Here is a 25,862-nt window from a genome sequence, read left to right on the forward strand (position 1 = left end):
ATATATGTGTGTATATATATATATATATATATATATATATATATATATATATATATATATATATATATATATATATATATATATATATATATATATATATATATATATATATATATATATATATATATATATATATATATATATATATATATATATATATATATTTTTTTTTTTTTTTTGCCACATTTTTATTATTTATTTTTTCATTGTGTTTTTCCTTCCCAATATTTATAGCACTCTGAACTGCAATTAATTTGTACAAAAGATGATTTAAAAATAAAAAAAAGATTTATTGACTGATGGTAAAAGGCTAATTCCCTCATTAAAGAGTTAACCCAAAAATGGCTGTTATTTGTTGAAATTTTGTTTATAACTCATTTAATGTCAAAGTGTAACAATCTGTATCTGAAAACTGTCCCACGAGTTTAGCTAGTTTATTTAATAGCATGGTTCAACACAATATACTTTGCAGTATATTTTATATTGCAGTCATATAGAAATGATATGTATGATTTAAGGTGAACTGGGCTGATAATAATAATAATAATAATAATAATAATAATAATAATAATAATAATAATAATCAAAACATAAAAACATTTACAATTAAATTAATCTTATCTTTTTCTTTTTTTTTCACTTTAACTCAACATTATTTTGGTTTCATATACACACATATACATTAGTGTAATTTGAACCTCTACACAGGTGTTTGTATGACCTGAAACAGACCAATCAGACAACAGTGTTTGACCACCTCAGTTTATTTACAGAAACACTTTAAACACAATGCAGAAGAAGAAGTAGAAGAAGAAGAAGTAGAAGAAGAAATACCCAAAAACTACAAAATAAAGGATTAAAAACACACACTCTGTCTCTCTCTCGCGCGCACACACACACACACACACACACACACACACACATGGTTCACACTGTTACACACTGAGCATGCAGCTTCAGGTAATACAGTACAGTACAATATTCATCATAGTAGAAAAGCTGGGTGTATGTGGAGGAAAGTGTGACAGGAGAAGGAGGAATCGCTGTGACTTTTGACCCTCACAGACAGCAGTGAAAACAGAACAATCATTCAAATACTCAGAAATGTAAACATGTAGACGTTATTGTTGGATATTTAATTCATTCTGTTTTCATTTCTGTGTGTGATGGAAGTCTAAAATTAGAGGAGGAGAATCATAGAGGAGCTTCAGACACGATCAGAAAGATTCACCAAATTCCACACAAACAAGTGGTCCCTTACATGAGCTTTAAAAGGGGAAAAAGGTTAAATGTTGGCACTTTAAAATACAAAAAAAGGGATTTGTTTGGGTCCTGAGTTTATGTCCTTGAGAATATTATCCTTTAGCATCTGCTTTAAAGGTGCTACGAGGAGGCTCTTCAGTAATTGCACTCCCTCGCCATCTTCTGGCTTGGAGTCTCACGCACACTGTTGTAAATTACTTAAATTACTTTTAGCAAGGCGTGTGTTTGTTTGGATATTTATTAGTACAGTTACGTAGTGATTTGGTTTGAAACGTGACATCAAGCAAACTTTGTAGGCCATATGTAGCGACTTCGGCAGCCCGGTGCTCCAACATATCTGTAGGCTAACGTGACAACAAGTATTCGTCTGAATCTGCATAATGAGCCAGCAAAACATAGTAGCACAGAAGCTAATATTAGCATGACTCAGCAAATATACGCTTTAAACTGTCCACTGTTTTTATTCTTTAGGTCATAAAGACAAATATCTGAACCTTCAGTGCACTCAGCCTGTTAGCGTGCTAGCTTGTACTGAAGCACGTGAGTTTATGTACCCAAGCAGAGGAAGAGTTAACGCCATGTTTTAGAGCAGTGTTTTAAAATCAGAAAAATAAAAAAAAACCTGAAGATTTGGTTAATTGTTGTTAGCATTTATGTTAGCGAAAGCCAAAGGACCAGCTAATATTTGCTAATGCTAGCAGTTTCTGGTGTCTGTAGCTCCTCCCCCCGTCTCCTGTCACATTGATGAGAAAAGCTTCTCATGTTGATTGGGCTCTTGATGCTGCAGTTTGAATCAGAGACTTCCAGCTGCTGTTAGCTTTTAGCTGTTAGCTTTTAGCCATTAGCTTTCAGCATCAACATTGAAAACATGAACTCCTGTATCAGCCTCAGACAGATGTCCAGAGGTCAAAAGTCTCTGTGTGGGATTGATGAGGATAAATATGAAGCAGCCACACCCACTGAACATCCGATAAAAACAGGAATACATCGTAGCCTCTGTTCGTAGAATAACGTGAAATCTTCTTTAAGATGATTAATTCAGTTTCAAGCATAAACACCAAAAAGAGTTTTTAAAAAATGACATCTCAGATATCTGCAGGCAGCGTCTCAAAGACTCCCACCGACGATAAATCAAACGTTCAAGTGTCGTAAAAGGTCAAAGGTGAGGTTTAGAAAACACACACTATCTACCGTAAAAAACATCCATTCAGTCTGCAACGCGCCGTTTGGAGTCCCGGACTCTGTCTAACAGCAGACACTTAAAACAGTTAAAGCAGGTTTGAAGCAGAAACACCTGACAGGTGAGAAATGTTGTCCACTCTGTCCTTATTCCTGTCGGTCTCTTCCTTCAACTTGTCAAAGTGTCTGCTGAGAGAAAGATGTCTGACCTGTAGAGTATTCACAAAGGTTTGTCTGAAGGTCAGTTTGTGGGTCATGTTCTGGTTTTATTATAGAGAGCAGGCTCCACCCTCTGTGACAGCCTCGCCTCTTTACAGGTGAGTTAAATATGACATCACAAAGAGTTACACTATCAGGTCTGAGAGGTCAAAGGTCAATTGTAAACACCCCACAGTGAATGGAGTTCTGGGCTGGGACACCAAACGGCGCCGAGATGTCAGGTAAAATAAAGGCAGCGGCGCTGTGGCAAACACATTCTGCGGTTGCGAAGGGAACTGGTGTCACAGACAATACTGCATTTCATACTAACGTAAAATAAAGCTAATCAAACACTACAGGTTCTCTACGGTGATTCACAGCAGGCCAGCACTGGATGTCTGATTCCAACATTAAAAAGCTTTTAATATACAAACGCCAGATACCGAGAATAGTCATAATAAACATAATAATAATAATAATTATATCGTCATCGTAGTAAGAATCTGATTGTACAAAGTTCTACATTCTCCCGACGGTAAAAAGCTGCTTAAAGCTCTGAGACAAACACAACAGGTCAAAAATCGCAGAATATCAAAGACGGTGCTGCTGGATTTTTGTTAGCTCATGGCTAGCAGATGCCACAGTTCCCAAGAGGAGATGCTAACAGAGCTAACACATCCAACTCAGGTCACTGGAGCTGAAAAACGTGGCCACTGCAAACACCAAAACCAGCAGCGACCAAAGCTAAAACACAAAACACAAAAGTGTGCATGCAGAGAATCACATCGTCTGTACAGAAAGTAAACACCGGCACTGTAAGGAAGAAATACGAGCTCTCCGTCCCAACGTCACCAACCATGTGACCATGCCACCATGGCACCAAAACCTCACACCTCCTGCAAAACGACTCTCCGACGAAACCGTGGAAAACAGCTCTGGCTAAGGGCAGGTGGGTTCATCTTCACGTCACTTTCTAAACAATTTTTAAATTAATCTAAATTTAATTTTACATCATGGGTTGACCATAAGAAAGCAAGAGTCAGATCCCAACCCTACGGAGGCTCAGAGGGCACAAAAAACCCTGTTCTGACAGAAAAATCTACAAATTCATTTTCTTATTCTGCAATTTTAAACTTTTAGTCCTTTAACATTCAGGATAAAAATACCCTATATTTATAGCTCTACACTGATTTTAACTTTTGCTCCCTCTAGTCCTCCATACAGGTGAATTCATGATGGTGATTGGTCCCCTGATTAACGATGTGTAATTGTGTGGTAACTCTGGTTGGCTGTCTGCCCATCACTACCGTTTTATTTAACTTTTGATTCAGTCATTCCCTCCAGATCAACCTCCCTCCTTTCCTCCTTGGGCAGGTTGACTCTGGTTATCTACACATTAAAGGTGAAAAGGCAGCAGAAAGCTCAGTAAGATACCTCATTTAGGTGGTGCTTGTTAAGACACCTGGCAGGTGGTTGTTTGGGGACAGGGGGTCGCAGGGGGACGGGGGAGTGTTCATGGAAGATCTCAGGTTGGAGAGCGATGGAAGAAAGAAGAGCTCTCTGAGCCCGAGGAAGCAGAGACGAGCGTCTGAACTCACGCCATTTGGTGTTTGAACATTCTGAACGTCTCTTATTGAAATATTAAAACAGAAACTGTGAGCCTGACTCAACGGCACCACCTCTGATGATTCATAAAGCAGGTATTTAAAGCTGAGATAGAGATTATTCCTGACCAACATATCTCCTAATCACAGCACACGTCTGCTCCTCACAGATTACAACATTTAATAAATAATATATAAATAAGGATTGATTTAATACCTGATTAAAGATTATTAGAGCTTTAATGTTGGAGCATGATTTGGAGATAAAGAGTCTGATAATAAAGATAAAAAAGAGTAAACATTTGACATCTAACTCTGTAGACTTCACATTCAGGGGGAAACCTCATATCTCATGCCTTCTTTACAGCACAGCATCAGACACAATATCCTTACAGATGTGTTCATGTGTTCATAAACCAGCTCAGATGAGTGGAATTATTCATTTTAGGTCCAGATTACAAACTAGATGAGTTTATCGCCTGATATGAGTCATACAGTGACAGTGAGAGCATCTTTATATATGTAGATTATTCATCATAAAATAAGAATAAATAAATATATATTTATATAAATTAATACATATATTTATTTATTTTTTAAATTTTTTTAATTTTATGTTTTCCAGCAGCACTGTTCAGACAGCAAAGCTGAAGATACGAGGTTTCCACACGTCATTACAATCTTCGCTGAGCAGCTGATTGGCTTTTTACTAGATGGGGGCGTGGCTGAAGTCCAGATGAGCAGAAAGGTGGAATCTGATTGGTTGGTAGTGCAGACTGCTTTCTGGCCCTGCCCTCTTCGACTAAATCCACAACGGTTGGTTTCAGATGCCTGGCCTGCTGTCAATCAATCAGTTGTCAATGCGACGGTTGTGCCATCAAGGACCTGCTCACTCTGGTGGTTAACTACAGGAAATAAACACAATTAGTTAATGAGTTAAAGTGTTAAAGAGTTAAACCATCCTTTAAAAAAGACAGTAGAAATATCTGAGCTGTGAGACACTGGTACCAGGATCTAACTTTAGTTCCTGAAAAGTTCCTGCAGGGCAGAGTGGAACTTCACTGGTCTGATTAGTTTAAACTGGTCTCTCAGACTCTGTCATTATTGATCAAGCTGACCTTTGACCTCTGACCTGTTCTTACTTGCTGAGAGTGGAGGCGGAGCCTGAGCGGTGGAAGTGGACGATCTGCCACTTGCCGTCACGGCGGTGCCACACCCTGGTCTCCTCTGACTGGGCGGTGCGAGGCGTGCCGTTGGCGTCGATGTACTGCGTGACTCTGATGTAAGCGATGCAGGCGGCCTCGTCACCCACCAGGTGGATGTGAGGGTTCAGGATGGTGGTGTGGACCGGTTTGCTGTTCTTAGACCACACTAGAGACACAGACACACGTTCCCTGAACAGGTGCTCATAGGGCTGCAGACAGGTGGGCGTTGAAGGGTTAAAGCAACAGGAAGGAAGTGATGATGAACTCACAGTTTTCAAAATAAAAGCGGTGGAAGTCGAGGCCTTCAACCAGATTCCCCAACGCCTCAGGCTCGAAGGCTGTCACAGCTGGGTCGCACATCTTACTGTGGGAGGAGCCAAACAACACTGTAAGTCAGGAGCACACACATACAGCTGTGTGTGTATATGTGTGAGCGTGTGAGTGTGTGTGTGTGGTACATACGTGTAGCTCTCAAAGTCTCCATTACTGATCGCCTCGATGAGCTGCTCAGTAACTTTAATGATGTCCTGCTTCCTCACTGTCACACACACACACACACACACACACACACACACACACACACACACACACACACACACAAAGATTAAAATCCTGGTCATTTTTCAGCTAGACTTTATGTTTCTGAATGTCTGTCACTTAAAAAGAAAAAGAGATAGAAACAGTGTGTGTGTGTGTGTGTACCTCTGGTATCCTCGTCCTCTATGGTGGTGTTTGTGCTTTCAGACGACTCCTAAAAACAGCAGCAGTCAAAGATGATTTATAACACAGTCTCATCCTGACGCAGCTTGTCTCAGTAATACCTGAGTGATGTCAGAGCTCACCATGTGACATCATATGACATCACACAAAACCCAGACTCCAGCTAAGGTAAACAGTAACTCAACATGAAGAATTTTTCATTGAGAAGAGAGAATCAGAAATATGTTCTTAAAAAGTTAGCGAGGAATGCTACTGCACATGCTCAGTCGCTCTGCTAGTAAATGAGGAAATGAGACAGTTTTTAAGATACAGTTCAGAAACTCAGACCACCATTAGGTCTGGACTCGGATCATAGACATGATGCTGCCTCAGGCTGCATGTGATTGGCTGTTAACCATACAAATAAAAAGTACAACAATAATAATAATAACAATAATGATAATAATAATAATAATAATAATACCTTGACTCCGTCTGCCTTCTTGTTGCTCCCACTCTTTCCTCCTGAGCGAGGGATGAGGATGACGAGAGCGAGAAGCAGCAGAGTTAGAAAGAAAGGGACAAATGCAGAAAAGAGGAGAGACGGCATTGCCAACAACCTCTGCCTCAGAGCCCTGCAGCAAACACTTTATGCTCTATGACCACTGAGACAGTGCTGACAGGATGAGGTCGACAGAAACCAGGGTGCAACCCGAGAGGTGATCCATAGAACAGTTTGAAAATACAAGAAAAGGAAACATGAAGAAGAGCGGAAAGAATGAAGTCAAAATAAATACAATAAAAAAATATATATAGGGAAAGTGGTTTACTCTGGCAGGTTTCAGCCCAAATTAATAAAAATCCAGAGAACAGACAAGTCCGCCTCTGCTCCTGTATGCTCGAAGAGACAGACGTACTGACTGACAGACAGCTGTAGGAGACGTGAGGAGGAAAAAAGACGGACGGACGGGAGAGGGGAGGGAGAAAGAGGGGGAGGTTTCTGCGTGTCATGTGGGTCACTTGGAGAGAGTGGGTTAAATTTAGTCAGAGCTGCAGATAGTTGGAGAGCTGAGGGTCAGAAACGCATTCCTGCTGACAAACAGACGAGGCCCCGGGGCCACAGGGCAGGAGCCTCTGTCAGCTGTCAGATAACACATACAGACTCTTATTAACCCTTATCACACAGCTATCATGCAGGCACACTGATCTTCTCCTCTTAAAGGAACCTTTTGAATGTAGTCTTGCCTAAATGGTTGAGGAGTCATGGTAATTTGAAGAGCAATAGAAAAACTGGAGTGCTGGAGCACAATCTACACTTTCACACCTCCATACTGTAATACTATCATATACTACTAACTTTAGAGGTATTCGGATAGGACAGGATATTGCACCCTTGAGGTTTAACATAATAATTCTTGAGGAAATGTTATGAGTTTAAATGTATTAAACTTCCTTGTTCTGTGCCACTATGAGAAACTTGCACATGACAAGTTTTGAACTTAGCTACAACACTTTTTTGGACATAATACTGAGTCACAACAAAACTACACTTTAAATATATCAACAGGAGTTTATATTTATCTTCATACAAAAAGGTATTTCAGTTTTATGACTAACTGTTAGGAAAACAACAACAAAACAAAACCCCTCTCCCCCTCTCTCCCTCTCGGTGGTTTCCCTGCTATCTATAGTTCAGTGGTATCCTGAGTGTATTTGAAACTTAACGACAGCTGCACACACACAAACACACACACATACACTCACTCTCACACGCACACACACACAGTTGTGAATGTGTTAATTGTGTGAAAGCCTTATGCTGATTGGTTGAGCTCTGGAAGTTTAACCCTCTGCTACTGTGGGTCAGAGACAAGACGGAAACATCTGCTGGACTCACCTGAGAAGTTCCTGGTGGCCAACATGGTGGTGAGGATGGCTCCCTGCAAGGAAAGGAAACAAGGGCACACAGACAGAAATGAGGACACAAGGAACAAAACAAGGGCACAAACCAGGAAATAATGGCATAAGGGAAGGGAGCAAGGGAAAGGAAATAAGTATACAGAATGAAAACCAAGGGCATAAGGTGAAAAAAAGGACGCAAGGGTAATAATCAAGAACACAAAGGAAGGAAATAAGGAAACAGGGATGGAAAACAAGGACACAAGGGAAGGAAAAAAGGAAAGGAAACAAGGGCACAGGGAAATAAGTACATGGTTAGGGAAACAAGTAAAGGAAAAACAGAATGAAAACATTTATTTAGCTTATAATGCAACATAAATATAAAACAGATAGTCAGGGTCACTATGTAATTTCGCCAGATTTTGTGGGGAGTATCAAAACTATACATTTTTGGAAACTTTATTGTATAAGCAATCAGAAAAACAATGTTAACTCTATAAGGCTGCCATTTTGGATTTTACAAAAATGGCTACTGAAAAAAAAAAAGGTTTAAGATATCTCAGCTTCTAAATAACGTCTGACAGAAAAAAGACAGAAGAGCAGAAGAAAGCTTAACAGGAGAGTGATACAGCCTGAACTTAAGGCTAAAAGGGCCGAAGTGTTTGTGGTAACGTTCATTCCAACACACAGTCAGCAGTTTTTCTGCAGTGGTCTGTTCAAACTTGAGAGTCTATCAATAAAATGAAGAGTGATGTTACGTTAGCTCTGCTTCGTAGATGACTGGCAGGACATAGCTAACCAGGCTGCCAGCACCACATATGGACAGCCACTAAACTACTGTACGAACTGACAGTTTGCTTATTGGCACGTTAGCCTATGGATACGTTGTAGCACCGAGCTGCCAGTAGCGTTACATATAGCAGGATACTGGCATAAGGTACAAACTTACAACATTTGCTCGTTGTCACTTTTCAAACAACAGGGCTACATAACTGTACTGATAACTACCTTACCTTGTCCTGTTGAAAGTTAACTTGAACAAAGAAAATTAGTTCCAAAACGAACACATACCTGGTTAAAAGTCACAACTTTACAACAGTGTGTGTGAGACTCCGGGCCAGAAGGTGGTGAGGTGGTCCAATTAAAATGGATCCTCCTCATAGCATCTTCAAGACATTTTCCTATTAAGTGCTTTACTGTTGTCTTTAACATGCAATATGCCCTCTAACATACATAATAAAGGCCTACTACAACAATGAGATCACTAATGACTAATGGCTTATTTGTCTTACAAAATTGGTAAGTAGTTGCAAGAACAAACAAATGTCTTAACACATCTGTATCTAGGATTATTGGATGCTTTGACCCTGAAATGCCACTTTACTTGTCAAAAATAAAAGCTTGATGTTATTTAGAAGGTGAGATATTGGTGAAATAGTTTTTCACGGCAGCCATATTGTAAAATCCAAGATGGCAGCCATATATAGCATCCAGGGCAAATGGAAACATTGTTTTTCTGATTGTTTATATTGTAAGGTTTCCAAAAGTTTATAGTTCATGCTCTCCATAAAATTCCAACAAAGGTTAAAATCCAAAAATAGTGACTCAACTAAGACTTAGGTCAAAACTTCTCTATGGTCAGACTGATTTCTGCTCCCTTGTGGTCATTAGAGAAAATTCAGGGAGAGACACCCTTTTTAGATGGGTGGAGATGGGTATCAAGCCTTTGACCTACCTTCAGTTTCCTCCTGGCGTTGAACTTCTTCAGACACTCGACCGTCTCCTGTCTGTGCATACAAGACGCCACGGTAGAGCGATGCTGGAGGAACATCATCATCATTATAATTATTAACAGTAAGTAACATAAATGTAACAGAGAACGTATGTAAGGAGGGGTTGGAGCCTCACAGAGATCCAGGGGTGTTTGAGAGCCTCGGCCGCTGTGATCCGTTTGGATGGATTGATGGTCAACATCTTATTAATGAGATCTTTGGCTTCAGGAGTCACTGTGTCCCACTCTGGAGAGGGGAACTGAAAAAGGAGGGGGGAGGAGGAGACACAATAATATCAGCAAAAACCTTAGAGCCATCCTAGCCCCACCCCAAACACCCCCTTTGACCAATGACTGAGCTCTTTGAGCTGGGTCTTAAACTACAGGAGATAGTTACAACCTGTCGAGTCATGTGACCTACATCATAAGCTCCAGCTTTGATCTGCTGGTAGAGACGATGTTGATCTTCATCCCAGAATGGAGGATAGCCAACCAGCAGGATGTAGAGGATCACGCCTGAGAGAGGAGACAACTAGGCATAAAGAGACAGAAAACAAGGAAACAAGGGCACAAGTAAGGATGGAGAAGAGGAGAGAGGAGAGGAGAGGAATGGAATCTGACCACAGGCCCAGAGGTCGACTGCTTTCCCATATGGATCCTTCCTCAAAACCTCTGGAGAGAGATAACCAGGAGTCCCAGCAAAGCCTAGAGACAAATGTAAACACAGACTGTGGATGCAGTGATAATACTACAGTGACGATGCTACAGTATCACCACAGTATCACTACAGTAATACTGTGTAAATGCTACAGCAGAACTTCAGTGTGAGTATCTGTCCTACCAAACCAGGCCTGCTGGTCTCCCTCCACCTCAATGGCCAGCCCAAAGTCGGCCAGTTTGACGGCTGCTCCTTTGGACTTAGAGGCCAGCAGCAGATTCTCTGGCTGGAGACACAGAGGACATGCTAACATGCCAACTCAACCTTTAGACTTATACAGCAGATACTAACATGGCAACAATGCCTTAACGAGTAAGACCAAAAGAAATTGTAACGCTTAAGGGATGCTAACTCTGTCCATTAGTTTATATGTATGATACTAACTAAGCTAGAAGGCTCTTGAAATGAAGACAACAGTAACAGGTTCTCTGACAGGACACAAAGCAGAGATGCTAACATGCTAAATCTGCCTTCTGCTTCACACAGAGAAGATGCTAATATGCTAATTCTGCCCTCTACCAGCATACGTCCTTGGACTGTTTCCAGGTGATATCAGAAACAGGTGCTTTTACCTTCAGGTCCCGGTGGACCACGCCCATCTGGTGACAGTGAAGCACCGCCTCCAGGATCTGCTGGATACAGTGACTGAGGACACAAAGGTCAGAGGTCATGATGAGTTCATGTTCAGACTCAGAGAAACCATCAAACTGATCCAGGATCAGAGACTCTGATGGAGACCAGGAGGAACAACTGATTACACAGAAAAATCAGAGTGTGTGTATGTGTGAGTGTGTTTACCTGGCGTCAGCTTCACTGTAATATTCTCTGGCTACAATATCTTCAAATAACTCTCCACCTGTCACCCTGCAGACAGTCAAACACAATACGTCAAACCAGCAGAGTTGAACTTTATGTGAACAAACATAAAAACAACCTTGAACTGCACTAAACAATAATAAACAACCTTAAACTACAACAAACAACAATAACCATTATTAGACACAAGACATAATTAAATAGTAAACTCATGCAACAGGTTTTAGAAGAAGCTAAATGACCTGATTAAAGTAATAATTCACAGATGTCCTTATATAAAGAGTGACATTAAATAAAACAGGAACAACATTAAGTTTTATAAAGAAGGTTTTTATCTCTGACAGCAGAGTGTGACAGAGATAACTAATGTAACTCAGTGAGTCAGATTAATTTAACACTTTATAAAATACAGTGATGTAATTTAATGAGAGGGGAGAGGATGATCTTTAAATAAGATATTAAAAGTCTGACTGGGAAAAGACAACCAAGACTCAGAACATGAAGACTTCAAGATCATTCCTAAAAGTCAACTCATGTTCAAGATAATATACAGACTGTGACGCACACAGAGCCGGTAACATACACAGACTGTAACACACACACACACACGCGCACACACACACGCGCACACACACACACACACACACACACACACACACACACACACACACACACACACACACACACACACACACACACACACACACACACACACACACACACACACAGACTGTAACATACATTTGAGAGGCAGATCAGAGGACTCACAGGTCAAAGATGAGGTAATGATGAGCCTCCTCTGATATACTGTCATGGAGCCGAACTGAAAGGAAGAAAGAAAGAAGGAAGGGGGGAAGGAGTGAGGTTAAAGTCAGCTGAGTTCCTGAGTCTACAGTTCAGACTATGACCACTGTAGCTACAAGGCTGCAAAGCTAACAAGCTGCAAATCAGGTTACTTTAACAGTTAGTAAACAACAGGTATTGATTAATTTAGTATTGCATCTTTAATTGAAGTAATTAACCAACAAAATAATCATCCAGTCTACAGGAGAACCCTTTGAACCTTGAAGCAGGAATCTACACCAGATGAACAAAGACTTCACATCCCAGACTGCATCACATCTGAGTGCTAACAACCAATCAGAGGAAAGCTAGAAACCACATAAAGGTATTGTAATGCACTCAGGATACAAATGTAATTTTTTCAGTGTATACCTGTACTGTTACTGCAGTGCTTTGAAGCATTCATGTGCACTTTTACTGTAGTTTTTAACAGTGTAAGACTGTATTTTAACTGCAGTGTTTTACCGTGGGCACAAGTAAAGCCTCAGACATATTTCACAGTGTATATCTGCACAGTACTTTAGTATTTTGCAGTGTATACCTGTACTGCTTCTGCAGTGTTTTACAGTGTATGCCAGTTCTGTTACTTCAGTTTTTACAGTACACATGAATACTCTTATAGCAGAACTTTCCAGTGTATACCTGTACTATGACAGCAGGATTTCACTCTGTTCTTGCAGTAACAGCTGTTAATTCTTGATGCAGTGAAGATGATGATGGGGATGTGTGGATGGTGATGAAGAGGAGTCGTCTGTTTCTGCTCTCTGCATAGATTGTATAATAGGATATATAACAACAGGAGAGGGAGGCTGCTGCCCACTCTATCTCTCTCTGTCTCTCTCTCTTTCCCTCTCTCTCTCTTGCGCGCACACACACACACACACACACACACACACACACACACACACACACACACACACACACACACACACACACACACACACACACACACACACACAGATCCAACTGCTGCACTGTGTGGGAGTGTTTCAAGAGAAAAAACTGATTATGCCTTTCTGAGTGCTTTACACAGGTATGTGTGTGTGTGTGTGTGTGTGTGTGTGTGTGTGTGTGTGTGTGTGTGTGTGTGTGTGTGTGTGTGTGTGTGTGTGTGTAGGAGGAGGAGAGAGGGTTTCGATGCCTTCACCTAGGGACACTGTATCCTAGCAACTCACACACACACACACACACACACACACACACACACACACACACACACACACACACACACACACACACACACACACACACACACAGTTATGTAACACTCCTCGGTATCTGCGGAGCATCACCTGCCCACACAGAGCTCTGATTGGAGGCTGGGCTCAGCTGCATGCTTTTGATTGGCTGCTGCTCCACGTGAGGTCATATTTGAACACCTGACTGACTCTGGATCAGGTGTTTGACTTTAATAACATAAAGTTAGTTCATGGTCACATGTTCTGTCTGCAGACACAGTGATGGTGCTCCTGGGGCTTTTATCGTGAAGTATCACAGGAGGAAACCCAACAGAGTTAGATTTTTGTTAGGACTGTGGAGGAATTAATTAAGCACCGATATTTCATTTTTACAGTTTGAATTATTTTTATGTTTCTTATAGCACAGTTTTTAACTTAAGCAGAAAAATAAACTTTAACCCTTTCACAATAAAAGTCTCCTGATGTTCACTATAAACACGGGTCTCCATCAGATTAAATTAAACCTATGTTTATTGTCTAAGAAGTGTACCTGCGTCCCTCTGCAGTACTCCTCCTAAACACATGAGGGTGGTGTGGTCTGTATGACCATTGGTTACCAGTCCGTATTTGTTTTGGCTTTCTCACAGTGACTTTGATGTTATTATGAAGCTGATACATGTTGATGTTTCTCACACAAGGACTATTGCAAGGAAGGATGGAGAGGAGGTGTTCAGATGATGAGCGGTGACGCTTGGAATGTAAATACAGGAAATACAATCTGGCTCAGTGGACCAATCATAGGGCTTGACACAAAGTTACATTTGGGTGCAGGTTCACGTCAGGCTCCATGCGTTGGCTTCTGTCAAGGCTGCACAGATTTAAGATATTGGGTGCGTCGTTTATTTGATGCAGAGCCTAAGCCCAGCATCAGAGAGGGATGCTTTGCAGAGCACTGTGTCTGCGCTGTGCTGCTCTGAGATCAGCTGTTCCTGTGTTCAAAGTCGCTCCCTCCGTCAGCTGTTTGAGGTGTATTTCTCTCAGTGAATCTGTGAGCTGCTGTTTCCCTTTCTGTCTCCAGAGTTCAAAGTGAATTATTCATTCAGGTGTTCTCCTCTCCACCTGCCCTCTCATGTCTCTCCCTGTCAACATGAAACGCTCTGAGCTCCACTGATCCTTCACTGATCCTTCCCCAGCACTCAGGTGAGACCAGCTCAGTTGAGAGTGAAGATCAGCAGCTTCATTATGAATCTTAAGAAGCTTCAGTCTTTATGAACAGATAGCTGCCACTGTGCATCTCTCTGCGTCTTCTTAGAGCACAACTTGGTTTGATCCACTCAGCGGTAAGAAATAAAACCTGCTGCCCTCACATCCTGCCCACAGACTTCATCCTCACCCAGCCAACACGTCTCAGCGCACACTGAGCCTCAGATTGCAGGGCCTCAGAGGGAGACACCCCCGACACAGACTTAAGACCGGGTCAATGCGAGAACTAACTCATGATTTCACTCTGAGGTCAAACCTAACTCCTCTCTGAAAGATGTCACTTTGTCCTCCCACAGTATCCCGATCTGTCATGGACTCAGACTCTCTCTAAAGCAGCTTCCTGTCTCTAAATCACAGCTCTGTGTTTGGCGTTGCGGCGCTGCACTCAGACACATTTCATTCTCAGGTTTTCACGGCCTCTCAGCCCTGCTTGCTGGTTTGGATGTTTGTCAGTCAGCTCCCACACACTCAGCTCTGTGATGACTCAAACTCAGGTTCACTCTCAGGTGTGTTTCTGGAAGATGTCTGACTTGGTTTGGTGCTAATGCTAGCTGCTTTAACTTCCTACAGTTTATCTTTGCTGTGATGACAACTTTAAAGATTCTTCATGTTAAAACCTGAGCTGTCTAAAGATTCATTTAAAAAATCCCTTTTAATCAGGTTAATGCCAGGAGTTAATTCATTATACATAAAAAAAATCACAAATTAATAACAAAAAATGGCACGCTTTCTTTCTACTCTAAGTGCGCCTTAAGGAGACATTTCACCATAATGGACGGATGTTCTTCTTTTGACTTGAAGATTCTTGGTCCTGTAATGTATTTCCAGTTAAAAGAGTTTATGATATGAAGTTGAACAGGTTATAATCCATATGTAATGTCTTTTTTTAAATTGTAGGTTGAACTAATCTCCTTTAAAAAACTTTATAATTCACTCTTTCTACCATTGTGTGATTTTTTTTACTGTCTTGTTGAGACATTTGGACACATCAAGCCATTTTATTTACCTTCCCCTGGTCGTCATTTTTCCGACCTGACCTTGAACACATCCTTTGAGTTTATGTGGTTCAGTTAGCTTCTACCCTTAGGTCTACTCAGTCAGCCCATTGGAGATAAAGAACCTGTTTAACAGGAAGCTCTCTCAGCCTGAGGTGGACATCTTGGCCAGAAGTCTCTGTAACTCCACCTGTGGTCTACCTGATCACAGCTACAGTCAGCGGACGGATGAACACCATTAGAACAAGATCAGAGGGGTAATGAAACCTGAAGACCGCACCTGAAGCTACCCTGACTGAGCCTCCATCAAAACCTCAAAGAACACAGCCCCAGCAAAGAGGATGTCAGAAACAAAGGATAAAGTGCTGTGAGCCTTAAACATCTGTAATATCTGACACTCCGGAGATTGATAACCACACAGGTACAGGTACGGGTGCTCCTCCTCCTGACTGAGTTAAAGCTTCCTGAGGACTCACCAATGTTTGGGTGCTTCAGGAGACGACAGATCCGAGCTTCACGGTCCAACTTCTGATGATCTGGAAGAGAAAAACACACACAGGTTCAGGTAATAATACACGGTGGGAGGTTATCTGATACTGACCAATCAGAGCCCAGGCAGCTCTGAGCTCTGATGCCTGAATGATTATCTCATCCATGTAGCTCCTAAGACACCAGATCAAAGGATGCTGATGAAATAACAACAACAGCCAACTAAGTCAGACACACACACACACACACACACACACACACACACACACACACACACACACACAGATAAAGAAAACATAACAGAGTGTGTTTAAGCAGACATCAGAGAAGAGAACTAATCAATGAAACAAAAGCAATCTGATGAAACACACACACACTTACACACACACACACACACACACACACACACACACACACACACACACACACACACACACACACACACACACACACACACAGATGGAGAAGACTGCTGGGGGAAAGAACTCTGTCTGTTTAATCCTCTGATGATTTTTACTCTCCAATCAGCTGAGCTGAATGTGGTCAACTGACCTGCCAATCAAAGCCAGCCCAGCTGCAGTGCACGGAGAACAGGAGGCTGCGTTATTATGGGATGGATGTCAGTGTGCTGGGTCTGATAGAGATTAAGGACAGGCTGAGAGTGAAGGTGTGGAGGAGGCTGCTGGATCTCAGTAGGTGTGATCACACCTGTCCTCAGTTTGTGTCTCAACAACACTCAGAGCACCAGAGACAGGATTGATGCATCAGACGTTTCCTGTCTCGCAGGGGACTCCACACAACACCACACCCACCCACCCATCAAACCTCCCTCCCTTGTAACTGACAAGACACTGTACCCTCAGCTGTGTCTGTCAGGAGATTATACCCAGCTGTATCTGAAAGGTTGCTGTACCCTCAGCTGTGTCTGATTAGTTGCTGTACCCTCAGCTGTGTCTGACAGGATGCTCTACCCTCATCTGAGTGAATGTTACTCAGTGGTGTCTGACAGGAGGCTATATCCTCAGCTGTGTCTGACAGGATGCTCTACCCTCATCTGAGAGAATGTTAGTCAGTGGTGTCTGACAGGATGCTCTACCCTCATCTGAGAGAATGTTAGTCAGTGGTGTCTGACAGGAGGCAAGATTTTTTTCCCTAGGATGAAATCGGGGAAATCCACGCCCCCAACCCTTGTGATTGGTTCCTGCAGCATCTCTTCTTCTTCTTCTGTATAACCCTGCTGATTTGACATCGAGTGCATTACATGCGCCACCATCGGTCTCCGAGGGAAATGAGGTGCCTCACAGGTAGTTTACATTTACCTATCACAGAATGATATATAAAATCAGAACAAGAAGAAACGCGCTGAAATCGTGGGGATTTTGAATAATTTCCTGTAGCAATGGCTATCTTTTGTCAGCATTGCAAGCGAACAAGAGGCCAATACTCGAAAAGTCCGCTTTTAGAGGTTAGAAATTATGTTAAAGTAAAATATTCTGCACTTAAATTACGTTCGGTAACAGCATCATCTGTATGCTATTTTGCATCTAGTGGAAATGCGCACCTACTAGTGCTGCACGATTTGGGGAAAAGGTGCGATTTGCGATTAGGTGGACTATATTGCGATAGCGATTGTGCTTGCAATTAAATAAAAAAAGTTGTGTCATGATGAGTCTACAGACTTGCTTGGTTATTATGGAGAAAAATCTGAATTGCATGTGCTGACATTGCGATTGCGATAACCTTTTTTGCAATTACGTAATTGCATGTGCTGACATTGCGATTGCCATTGCGATTGCGATAATTGTGCAGCCCTAGCGCCTACCTTCCAGACTAATGCGGTTTTCCTTCAAAATGTTTCAGGTACATATGGTTCTGACTGATGGAGTGTTGGTAGTCCAACTTCAAGGAAGCCATGTAGTATCCTATTAACTGAAAATCTATGCATTATTATCTAGTTATACAATTTGGGTAAGTAGTTATGGTGGTGATAATTGTGATGACGAAGTGTACATATTTATAATAAAACTAGGCTTGTTTGTAGAACACTTTTAATGAGATGAAATGCAGCTCAAAGTGCTTGCTGATTTTTTTAAAATGAAAAGTAAAAGCATCAAACTAAAAAAGCGTCAAAGATTAATAACATTTAAAATTTTACACTACTATAGAATTACCACGTTAAATTTCAATTTAAGAACTAAACACTTTCAACACAGCGTGGTGGGAGCGGCGATATAATTGCAGTGAAAATTTAAAAACCATTCAAGCATTCGAGGTAGAAGCGGGTGGAAGTGAGAGACTTTGCAGGAACCAATCACATGGGTTGGGGGCGTGGATTTCCCGATTTCATCCTAGGGAAAAAAAACTTGCTGACAGGAGGCTATACCCTCAGCTGAGAATGTTACACCCTCAGCTGTGTCAGACAGGAGTCTGTACCCTAAACTGGAGGAGGCAATACCCTCAGCTGTGTCAGGATGCACTCCTGAGAGCTACCTGAGGGTTTTACTTAAGGGTTCAGGTTTAGAGGATGTCAAAGCAGCACCTCCAGGGTTTATTACATCACATTGAAGCAGACTGAAGCATAAATAATCTCATAATGAGATTACCTTTAGATTAACCAGCAGTGAGCTGATGATAATGATGAGCAAACTAATCTAATCTTAACATTCCCCCTGCCCATCAGAGCACAGACAACAGCTCTGTGATTATGATTATTACACCAAATATTATATAACAGAGCTCAACACTTACTGCAGTGATGTCATTCACACACACACACACACACACACACACACACACACACACACACACACACACACACACACACACACACACACACACACACACACACACACTTCTTTTTCAACTTTCTAAGGTGTTGCCTAGCAACCGTAGAAATTCTCAGATTCTGAAAACCAGATTAAAAAAAAAATAATAATCAATGAAACAAACAGAGAGGAGAGTGAGTGTGAGTGTGTGTATGTGTGTTAATATGATGACATGACATATGTGTCCATAAGGAGTGTTCAAAGAAAGCCAGACAGAGAGGTCAGATTCTGCTGCAGCTAGATCAAAGTGTTTTCATCAAAAATATTAATCCAGAAACTGCTCTCTGCTGCCCCCAACTGGGCCTGCTTGACAGAGGCAGAGTTGGTTTTAACGCATCCAAGGGGTAACATCCAGTTTAGAAAAATGAAGCTTATGTGGAAGTGCCCAAAGTTGCTGTCCATCAAGGATCTGCTTGAGACTGGCTGCAGAGAGACTGGAAGTCACACACACCCAGCCAAAAAAAAACCCCCTGACTTTTACAGCATTTAAAAAGCAATTTACAGCCCGGCTCAAAAAATGACTTGGGTCTGAAATGCTGATGTCGCTACTGGACCACACTGTTCAAGAGGGTTTAGAAGATACTAGGATTGGCTTCATTTCGCCATTTCAGGAAAAGACAGGTGACTAATGGAGAAAATGTCTATATTTTATACAGTCTATGACTACATCCTTAATTCTGTGTGTTAAAGGAGTGTTGTAAACAAGACGTGTGAAACGGTTGTTGAATTCCACCACTGTGTTGTGATGATGTTGATAATATTGTGATGCATTATTAGCTGCTGCGTGCGAAGCTTTAAGGAGTCATCTTGTTGACCACGTTTGGAGATGTATACCCTCTGAAGTCTGACTATATGAGAACACAGGGGCTGCTGTTATAGTGGGAGTTCTGTGTCCCAATAAATGTCTTAATATCATAAAACTCCACAGAGTTTAACCATAGACTGTATATTTTTAATGGACAGCTTGGCTCTTCCTTTAACCATTGAACAGTTTTGAAGCCAAAATACCCAGTCGAAGGCGCTGCCATTGTTGAGCCAGAGTCTGCTATGAGGGACTCTGAGAGAACCAGAATAGAGCCGGGAGAAAAAAGAAATATATATTTTTTCAACAGTCTAATCTCTTCTTGGCCCCCTATCTGACATATTTTACAATCCCTGAAAAAAAACCACACTACAATGACAGCTGTCAATTATCATTGAATGTGACGTTTTTAACCTCTTCTAACTAATGAAAATGAAAATTTTTGGAAAAAAGAGGACTTGAATACAAGGAAGCCAAATGATATCTTCAAATCACCACAACAATCGGATATGAGAAACATTTTTACAAGGTAAATTAATCTTTTAAAGTTTGACCACAGCCCATCTGGAATGACTGGGAAGATGTTTTTTTTTTTTTTTTTATAACCTATATTGCAGCCAGTAACCAGGGGGAGCAGTTTTTGTGGTGACCTCACTCCAAGCCTAGCAAGATAACCTCAATTTTTTACAGTCTGTGAGAGTAACTCTTTAGTCCTCAGAGAGCAAAGAATCATTTACACGCTGACATAAACACTAAATCCCATTCATAGAGGTTTATCTCTTGAAGCCCTTCAGTGAAATGCATTGGGGTTGTACCTATATTTACTTATAAAATCAGATTGTAGATCGTTCCAGACCAAAGGTGCAAAATATCTGAAGGCTAACTTTCCAACTCAGTTCAGACTTTAGGAATAAGGAATATCGTTATCCTATCTTTTCAGAGAAAGATAAACCACCGACAGATCCGTACTCAGAGCAGTTCAGTTGACTTAGCGAATAAGAAACAGTTAGTTGTAAATTTCTGGGATATAAACTCAAATGAACTTGAAGTGTTTGAGTCAGGTTTAAAGATACCGTAAAACACCTCACAGTGATAGCAGCTAAGCTAACGTTTTCATCTGAGCTGCTGTGGACTGTGTTAACATTTCTGTCAGATCTGATTTAAATACTCAATCACACCTGTTTGTGTTCTTCCTGATGTTCCTCACAAACACTAAAGGTTATGTATGCTGCTCAGAAACCAACAGGTACTAGTGCTAATGCCAATGCTAGTCCCATAAACCCAGCTGTAACCATGGAAACTTGTGATCAACAAAGTGACTGAAGGAGTATTTTGTGTTTCCACAGACAGGTGTACTGGCTCCAGGTGCTCAAAACTGGTGCTCAGCAAGCACCATGTCTTGGCTGAGCCAGAGCAAAACACCAACTATGCCAGGGGGCCAGGGTGGGGCAACCTTGACCAACGATCAGCAGTGAAAAACAGTCATTCTTAAAAAGGAAAGCTACCGAGGGAGTCTTTTGTTATCTTGCTAAGTCAGTTGTTGAGTGAGTTTGAGAACCCTTTAATGAGAGAAGGAGTTCCAGCTCCACAGACACTGTGAGGGTTAGCATTAGCATCATACCACACATCTTTCCTGTTCTCATGGAATACATAGAAAATGATGTACAAACAAACCCTTTATGTTAAAAAGCCCCCCCCCGAGTCCGTGTGGGGGGTCGGGATCCACAGGTTGTAAACCAGCATCACAGGTTTTAACCATGTCAAGAAGACGACCTGATTTCACCTCAGCTAATTTTTGTTCTGTGAGTGTGTGTTGAGTGAATTCCTCTTTCAGGTCCTCACCTCTGGCAGAAAGCTTCTTGGTGTTGATGATCTTGGCAGCATACTCTTGACCTGACAACACCTTCACACAGCGCCGCACCACGGAAAAGGCTCCCCTGGAACCAGAAAAGGAGTAACTAATCAGAACACAAAGCAGTCTAATGCTACAAGATGAGAGAAAGACATTTATGTCTTTATCACCACGAAGAGAAAGAAGATATTCTCTGCTAGCACAAGATGTCTCATCTTACTGAAGTACAGTTTGGAACAAGATACTCCTCCTTTTAAACCAAGATAAGAGCTTCTCAGCAGAGTGAATAATCTCAGACCATCATTATGTGTAATTTAATAAATTGTTTTAAGATGTCTTGTCATCTGTATGTGTGGATGCCTTTATCTGTCAGAAACTTAAAAACTGTGCTGCTGCCTATCGCTAATCTGAATGTTTTATTTCCTGGTTAAATAACGGTTTAAGTATTAAACAATTTGCCAAATCAGAGCTCTGTATCACTGATGTTTCTGTGAACACTAAGGATGGCTATGGCATAGCCAACTGACTTTACTATTATTAGAATGTTAGCATAGCCTACCTTAGTCATACTACTGTAAATATAACCTCTGATAATGCTAATGTCTTCAGCACCGCTAATACTGCCAAAATCTTCACTTCTGTTAATGCTGGTTATGTCGTCACCGCCGCTAATGTTGCTAATGCCTTCACTTCCGCTAATGCTATACTGTCTTCATCTTGCTAATCCTGCAAATTTCTTCACTTCCGCCAATGCTATACTGTCTTCATCTTGCTAATCCTGCAAATTTCTTCACTTCTGCTAATGCTAGCAATTTATAGATAAGTGCAATTAATCTGATAAATTAGTTTTGCTCTAAATGTTAAATTACTAGCGTGCATCGCTGCTTCTATTGCCACTACCTCAAACAACTACATCCTGCAACTGAGAGCTACTTTTCCATTGGTAGCTAACTATTAGCGCATCTTCTACTGACTGTCTAAACCACTGATGTTTAATGGTGTTAACTTAACCTACGTTAATATATTTGCCATTGCTAATCATGTTAGCACTTCTGCTGCTGCTGTTAATTAAAAAAATTATGACAATATTAAGAAGCTTTCTTTCAGTGCAGATACTATAACAACTTCTGCTTTGGTGTGCACAGTTTGAAACGCTCCTGTAAAAGTGTTACAAACGCTACTGGCCTTAATGATGTCACCATAATTTCATTCAGCTAAAAACTGAAGACACACCTGTAGGCTCAGGTAGCTTCCGGCTTCTAATGAAAGGTAAGCTCATTAAGACATGGGTGCATGGTAGGAAATTAAGGATTGGGTATTTTTTGACTGAACAAACACCTGGATGCGTGCGACTCTGCAGGTCAGACCTGACCATCTCCACGGAAGGATCAGAAAGAGAAATATGGAGCGTTTATCATAAATATTGATGAAAAATAAAGGAAAGGATTAGATTTCCTCCTGATCTCTGAGTCATCTCTGAAACATTCTCTACAGAACGATTTCTGCGTCTGTGTTTCTTATGAAAGCTGAATTCTGCCACCCACCATCACATTATGTAAGAGACCTGGCATTATGTGTGTGTGTGTGTGTGTGTGTGTGTGTGTGTGTGTGTGTGTGTGTGTGTGTGTGTGTGTGTGTGTGTGTGTGTGTAAGAGTGTGTGTGGGCGATGAGTGGGATGGGGTCATAAAGGTGACACACTCATTCCTCCATCCCTTCATCCTCTATCTATCTATCTGATGGAGACTGATCACATACACAATCAATAACCTGTCTTTATATGAATGAACACATGAATATCTGATCAGATCAACAGGTTTCAGAGTTAATCAGCTTATTAATGAGTGAATATAAGCACAGATCAACATTACATAAGTGCTGCAGGAAGTCATGCCTTTATATAGCTGTGTCAGGATAATGTATAGTTTTAAAACACATGAAACAAATTTAGAAAAATCACTGACCACAAAAATTGAAAAATAAAAGCTTTGAACAAAACAAAATGTTAACACACCAACTATAAAATGTTGAAGTAAATTAAGTCTCACAGATATTAAAAAAACCTTTTGGGATATTTTTTTTTTAAGTAGGAATAAATGTTTGCAAAATATAAGTGATAATTAACATGGTGTAAACCAAGATTTGCTATATTTTACAATTTATCTATAAGAATTAAATTATTTCTATAATAAAAAATAAGCATGGCAAAATGAAAAAAAATCAGGATGATAAAACTTTTTCATCAATAAAAGATAATTTACAACTTATTATCACCATTAACATCATCAATAATATCATAATAATTAATATTATCTTTGCTGTGTTAAATCATAGATGTTAAAACAACATTGTAGTGTTGAGGATGAGGATGAGAGAGAAGATGAAGATGAGAATGATGATATAGTGACAGGATTATAAAGTTATGAGAACAATGATGACAGCTGAAATGACAGTGGGTCTAAAGATAATTCAGTGATTGAAGAGGCTGAGGATGAGGGTGAAGATATGAATGAGGTTGATAATGAATGGGGGGATCATAATGACAATGACAATGATTGTGATGATAATTAAGTGTATGATGAAGAGGAGGATGAGGAAAGATGAAGATAGGAATAATGATGATAAAGATGATTGGGATAATGTGGATGAGAATGAGAATGATGGTTAAGTGTGTGAGTAGGATGATAAAGATAAAGAGTGATGAAGATAAGGATGGGATTAAAAAAAGTATACAATAATTATAAAGTTTATGAAGATGATGATGGTGGAATGTATGACAGGGTTGATGATGATGATGATGATGATGATGATGATGATGATGATGATGATGATGATGATGATGATAATAGAGTGAATGATGATAATGATGCAATGATGATGTTGTGATGATGATGATGATGATGATGATGATGATAATAAAAGAGTAAATGATGATAATGATGATGATGATGATGATGATGATGATGATGATGATGAGAATGTAGGAGTAAGATGAAGAAGATTTCATACATGATGATGAGTATTAACTGTATGAGGATGAAGATGAAGAGAGGGGAATGAGTAGGATGATGATGATGATGATGATGATGATGATGATGATAAAAGAGTGAATGATGATAATGATGCAAGGATGATGATGATGTGATGATGATGATAATGATGATGATGATGATGATGATGATGATGATGATGATTATAAAAGAGTAAATGATGATAATAACGATGATGATCATGATGATGAGAATGAAGGAGTAAGATGAAGAAGATTTCATATATGATGATGAGGATTAACTGTATGAGGATGAAGATGAAGACAGGAGAATGAGTAGGATGATGATGATGATGATGAGGATAAACTGTATGAGGATGTAGATGAAGAAAGGATTATGAAAAGGATAATGAAGATTAGGTACATGATAATGAAGGTGATGAAGATGTAGATAACGATGATAATTCGGATGATGATGAAGATGATGATGTTTAAAAAGTATATGAAGATGATTATGGTTGATGAAGATGAAGTGTATGAGGAAGATGATGGTGAAGATGAAGATGGGGATACCTACTTGCCCAGCTCTTCATACAGCTGATACTCTTCGGTGAAACGAGTGCAGATGACTGTAGCCATGTTGACCCGAGGGGGCTGGGGTCAGGGGTCCCTGTCCGTCTTCCTCTGAAGATGATGATGATGATGATGATGATGAAGATGTAAAAGAAGAAAAGACAGCTGAGAGTTGTACCTAAGAGTCTGTAGGGTGGAGGAGAGAGAGGAAGAGGAGAAGAAGGAGAGGAAGAAGAGACAGAGCTTTGGTCAGGAAGAGGAAAGGAAGAGGAGGAGGAGGAGGAGGAGGAGAAGAAGATGGAGGGATGAAGGAGAGAGCAGTGAGGAGCTGTGTCTCTCTGTCTCTCTGTGCCGATCTGTGGGAGAGAGAGAGGACGGGTGACGCTTTCAGACGCTCCACCTGCCCGCCCACTCCGCCCGACAGCCAATCACGGGCCAGGACACAAACACACACTCTCTTTCTCACACACACACACACACACACACACACACACACACACACACACACACACACACTCACACTCACACACACACACACACACACACACACACACACACACACACACACACACACACACACACACACACACACACGGTCTCCATGGTAACTGCATCCCTCTGTCTGTGCTGGAAAGTAAGACTGCAAACATGGCCAGCTCAGAGATTCAAACTGCAGCACTAAAAATACTTCATCAAATATACA

At 40.8% G+C, this 25,862-nt stretch overlaps 1 protein-coding gene across 1 annotated transcript; it reads right to left on the reverse strand.

Moving 5' to 3' along the window:
* Positions 1 to 748: 748 nt before the first annotated feature.
* On the reverse strand, positions 749 to 25,514 carry camk2a (calcium/calmodulin-dependent protein kinase II alpha). Its single transcript, XM_074673090.1, has 18 exons — positions 25,164 to 25,514; positions 21,590 to 21,684; positions 16,108 to 16,167; positions 12,121 to 12,175; positions 11,335 to 11,400; positions 11,109 to 11,181; positions 10,660 to 10,762; positions 10,440 to 10,523; positions 10,240 to 10,334; positions 9,956 to 10,078; positions 9,783 to 9,866; positions 8,046 to 8,088; positions 6,633 to 6,673; positions 6,152 to 6,200; positions 5,912 to 5,987; positions 5,719 to 5,813; positions 5,377 to 5,615; positions 749 to 5,149 (listed from the first exon to the last, which is right to left on the reverse strand). The coding sequence occupies exons 1-17, from the start codon at positions 25,223 to 25,225 to the stop codon at positions 5,383 to 5,385; spliced, it is 1,437 nt and encodes a 478-aa protein (XP_074529191.1). The 5' UTR covers positions 25,226 to 25,514; the 3' UTR covers positions 749 to 5,149; positions 5,377 to 5,382.
* Positions 25,515 to 25,862: the final 348 nt, after the last annotated feature.

The sequence above is a fragment of the Halichoeres trimaculatus genome, unplaced genomic scaffold, assembly GCF_033239565.1.
Source record: "Halichoeres trimaculatus isolate MK-OKI-2021-1 unplaced genomic scaffold, fHalTri1.1 fHalTri1_scaffold_6, whole genome shotgun sequence".
Taxonomy (NCBI): domain Eukaryota; kingdom Metazoa; phylum Chordata; class Actinopteri; order Labriformes; family Labridae; genus Halichoeres; species Halichoeres trimaculatus.